Source organism: Pteropus alecto, unplaced genomic scaffold (genome assembly GCF_000325575.1).
Source record: "Pteropus alecto unplaced genomic scaffold, ASM32557v1 scaffold25, whole genome shotgun sequence".
Lineage (NCBI taxonomy): Eukaryota > Metazoa > Chordata > Mammalia > Chiroptera > Pteropodidae > Pteropus > Pteropus alecto.
The window spans coordinates 29,891,724-29,896,756 of NW_006441955.1; the positions used below are offsets into that span (position 1 = coordinate 29,891,724).

The window sequence follows — 5,033 nt, forward strand, 5'->3', positions numbered from 1 at the left end:
GTTGACCCCTTAGATAGCTCAAGTATGAAATAAATTTATGCATGAAGTAATCTTTATCTTCGAAGTCATTATCATAAATATTTATTGAATAACTTCTATATACTAGCCCCATATCTCCTTCACTGCTTTTAAGAAAGTGAGAAATCCCTTTGGGAGACTAGAGAGTTGATAAAAATGTGACACAAATTTTTCACTAGGTAGATGTTAAGATACTACATTTTAAAAATAGTATTCGTTTCATATGTTATGATAAAAATAAATTTATTTAGGTAAAAAATATCATCTTTTCTTGCTTGACAAGGATAAATCACCATCATAGTGGAGGCTGTTTGTTAAAATGGGTCACCTCTGCTACGTGCGTACAATCAACAATTAGCACAAGTAACAAAACAAGGTGTTTTCTATTTATCCCACTGACTATGTCAAGGGTCACCTCGCCTCATAGCATGCTGAAGAAAAACCACAGGTAAGTAGGCCAAGAAATATCCACTGCAAGAGGTCTTCTTGTTGATTCAAATGTCATCTTTAAATGGCTTAAGAGTTCTCCAGCTTGAGTCTCAAATTGGTATTGCAACCAACTTCATCTTTGTGCAGACCATAAATTAACAAATGCCTTCTAATCCAAGAATCACTTTTTAAACAAACCCTTATTTGATGATAAACGCACATCTTTAAATGTGTGGCTTTGAACACCATTGTTTTGCACACTCTGAAATGTGATTGTTTTCCATCCCGACACTGTCAGATCATAAATTAAAAGGCTAATAGAGAATTTCGTTATCACTGCTCTATTGCACTAATGCCCAGTAGTTGACTGTGGTCTATGTATCATCAAGTTTACAAAAAGGAACTTTGGAACTTCAGTCAGCCAGCTGACAGTCAGTGCTCTTTCCCACTCCACATTAAACATCAGAATTTTGGACATGCTGGTCCAAGTCATTTGGGGTTCCTCTACAATGTTGCTGGATAAGGAGTCCTGATCCTTGATTATCTTTAGCAGAGGACTTTAGTTAGTAAGTATCAAGTGGTCATCACTTCCTCTCCTGCAACAGAAAGGGGGAGGGGAAAAGAGAAAAGAACGACTCAAAAATCTTTGAGCAGGAACAGGAATACTCTATATTCTAAGCATATGTGGGTTATCAACATGCTAAGCGCAACATGTAAAAAGAAGAAAAATTAAGAATAGCATTTTACATTATTTTTGGTTTGGGTACATGCTTTTGGCAACTTTGAGGAGCTGTCCACCTCTTGAGACCCTCCATCTGCCTTCACTGACAAAGCCTTCTCAGTGACTAGAAGAGCAGATTTTTCCTCCTTAGCTGCAGTACAGAAGGGGAAAGATAAACTCTGCATCTGTTCAATCAAGCGTATCTCTCTGAAGCGCCACACCGCACTAGAACTGGAAGAGGTGTCAGAGGTCCTCTGTTCCACCTTGATGACAGTAGAGGAGCCAAGAGGTTTAGCAGAGGACCTGGGACGCATTTCAGTAACTAGCAGGGTCCGGAATGAAAACCCATGTGTTCTGATGGCCCGGTTAGAGGCTTGGTCAACAGTTCACGGTGCTGGTGTTTGTTGAACTGCTTGGTTGAAAAACAGTGAACCCATCTGCACTCTGCAGGTGGCAGAGCTATGGAAATTGGGGCTGTCTGTCATGGGCACTGGAGAGGGGCCGCAGACACCAGTATTTGCAATGCCCTTACTACTTCCCCAGGTTCCATCAGTGAGACCTTTCCCAATAATTATTATCCATTCATAGCCTTCCTCAATTTTATTCTATTCTTTGGCCCCTAGCCTTTAAACACATCCAGGTGTACTTAATTTTTCATGGCCTCAAAGCCATCAATCACTTCTCAAGGCTCCAGTGCAATCCATTTCCTTCATCAGACCCAAAGACCTTCGCTTAGTCTCCGCAGGGGCCATCAAACCATCCTCTGGATCTAGGCTTCGATCTGATTATTCAGCTAAAACTATTCCAACTGACTTTACTCAAGACCACCTTTGGTAACAGCCATGTCCGTTTTTATTATTGATATTTTCTTTTTTCAAAACTTTCAACATCCTACTTTTTCTGTTGATTGCCTTTGGTGGACTCTGCTCTTCCGTTTAATTATTTCGTTAAAGGTGCGTATGACCCTTCTTTGTACCAGGCATCTTCTCGGCAACCCTTAGCACATCTTAGGGCAAACTGTCTGCTGATATTGCTCCCTATCACTCAGACCCAATCTTATCAATTAATCTTCGAATCTACCCCTTAAATCTTTTACTTATTTCATATGCCTGCACAAGAAAACATTCAACAAGCTCCCTAGGGCTTTTTGCAGTACTAATCAAAACTCAAACAAGAAAAACCTACCAGTTACTTTCCAGAATTCACAACTATATTCTAAGATGGCTTTTTTTCTTCACAGTTAACTACATATTAGAAAAGCAAGTTTGAGAGACTTTCCTAATACAAGGTGCCTCTTTAGGAAGCAGCTGCCTATTAAGAAAATTAATTTCCTTTTATCTCAGCTTCCATGGCAACAATTTAATGCCTTGAGAGGATAAAATGTGATTTTAAAAACTTAACTCTTCTCAGAAGACCTCATTTCATATTTACCAGACATTCTTTGGAAATGCTTCATTCATATCATTTTAAATCCCAAGGTGCGGTATGAATTGATTAACAGGAAATACATCCTGTGGTTTTAAGCAGCAATTATGTCCCCGCATCTTCCTTCAGAAATCTGGTTTAGAGACTCCTTTGCAAAAACATGTGGGTAGGGAGTACTGTGAGTTAACAACATCCACTCCCGACTAGAGATGAAGACAGACATGGATACAATTAAGAAAACCATCCTCCTCTGATCTCCATTCTAGACCCCAAACCACCATGAGAAACCTTTGCCACTGAGGTCTGGACTGTTTTCTCAGGTGTCCTGATGGACAGCAAGCAAAGCACGGTTTACCGATGAAGAGCTACCAACGTGCGTTTCTAACCAAAAGACACGTATGGCCTCCTCTCTAGCAGGTTTCCTGCTCTGCTAAATAAGTGGTTATTGGTACCATACACTGTGAAAAAGGAAGACACCTTTGCCATTCCGAGAGCTCTACCTGTAAAAATAAGAGCGTTGACCTCTTCCTTTGGCCACTTAAATAGTTCACCTCTCTTGACTTTAGGGACATACTCCATGCCTTCTCATAACGGTCTCATAATATGCCCAGGAGAGTTCAACCATGCCATGACGCTTTCTACCGTTTTATAAGAATTCGTTTCTCAAGGCAATTCCAGTGGGAGGACAGCAATGAAAGATGAATTCTCTCCCACGATAAGCTGATTTCTGTGTATAGTGTTCGCCTTGGAAAGGCTGTTTGTTAAGACAGCAGGGTGGCTCGTCTCAGGAGCACAGAGGCCTGATTACACACCATACTGACCTCCTCAGGCAGCAGACGCAGGACAGGAAGTCTGAGGATGCTCTCTGATCCTCTTCTCTGCTGCTACATTCCTTCAGGAATTCTTGAAGATCCGTTTCAGGAAACCCATTCTGCTGATATTTCTTTAAAAAATACACAGTGTTGTTACCTTACTTACAGAGCATGAGAAATTGCTCCCTTTGTCAACAATCCAAATCCACCTTTGCTAAAATAATACTCCTACATTGCTAGCTCCGATCCAAGAACCAATATTAACAATGACGAATCAGTCCATCGGTCCCAGAAGACCAAGCCAGGGCTACCATGGAACGGAGAACAATCCGAGGGGAAACGCCAAAGAGAAAGCCAGGGTGAGGCAGCGGGGAGGGGCATGCTAACAAAAGCAATGAAGGAACTAGCCAAAAGTCTGGAGTCTCAATGCTTACGTGAGACCAGACAAGACCTCTCCTTCCCCTCTTTGCCAATGTGAAGTCTGTCTGGTAAGTTATCTCCTCTATTTTGATGAAAGACGGTCACTTCGTGGGCCAGAGGACAGCAGGTTCTTCCAAGCAAAGACCCTGAGATCTCCTTGCCTCATGCTTAGTGAGGTCATCCACCACGTCACCAAGGCTTGGCCCACTCACGAGGACACTCACATCAAAGACAGGAACCCACAGGGCATTACTGTGCAGCATTTCTCTCCTTCAGCTCAGCCCTGCTGCTAAAGCCGACCACCCATTCCCACGTGAAAAATCATCTCCCCACGCACACATGCAGAAAGTGCTCAGGAGTATTTCCAGGGGACTGGCTTCTTCTGAGTTAGTCTGAGAAGGGTCAAGAAGAGGACAATGGCCCAAGGCACTGACATAGCACCCTAGTCAGTCACAAGCTGGCCCTGAAACAGGATTTCTGAGCACGACTTTCTGCTGTGGAGGGACCACCATCCGAGGCAGCAGTTTCCTTTAAGCTACAAACCAGTTAAATGGACCCAGACTGAAAGGAAACAGAACCCACCCAGTGGCTTAGAAAGATAGGAAGCTAAACAGCCACAAAAGCCTTAGCTTTCATAATTTAAAGGAAACTTGAACTGCACAAATGGCTGTATCATCCAGTGCACAGGTGTGCCAATATCTGGACAGTTGTCAGGGTGGGGTTCACACCTTTTCACTGAAACTCACTACTCAAAGCCTAAGCTCCAGGACAGAGGGGAATACTTGTCAGTGCTGGGACCAACAGCCCAACTACTTGATTTTCCAGACTCAGCCCATCCCTCCCATTGCCTTTCTCTTTCCTACCACACCTCCAAACCAATCAATCTACCTCGATCTGGGTGACAGGTACAATGTCCTAAATGCATATTTAAAATTAACCTGTAATATCCAACAAGCTTCTTTTCTACAAAACCTCACAATTTAAGTAAAATTTAGTATCTGAAGTAAGTAAAAAAAAAAAATCTAGTATTTTCCTATGTTCCAATCTATACGGAGTTTGCAGGGTTTTTTTGGGGGGGGGGGCAGGAAATATTGATAATTACTTACCTTAATGGTGTCATAAGAATCTGTAATAAGTGCAATGAAAAGGCTGAGAATCATATATGTAAAAAGACCGATGAAGGAATATAAATATAGGCAACAGAACAG

At 42.1% G+C, this 5,033-nt stretch overlaps 1 protein-coding gene across 1 annotated transcript in view; it reads right to left on the bottom strand.

Annotated features, from left to right (window-relative positions):
- Positions 1-297: 297 nt before the first annotated feature.
- Positions 298-5,033, bottom strand: part of MCOLN2 (mucolipin 2) — a 35,325-nt gene continuing 30,589 nt past the window's right edge. Inside the window, 3 exon segments of the mRNA XM_025052080.1 lie at positions 298-1,043; positions 3,415-3,536; positions 4,932-5,033. The exon segment at positions 4,932-5,033 is cut by the window's right edge and continues 39 nt beyond it. Coding sequence (XP_024907848.1) covers positions 1,007-1,043; positions 3,415-3,536; positions 4,932-5,033 — 261 coding nt within the window. The 3' untranslated portion in view covers positions 298-1,006.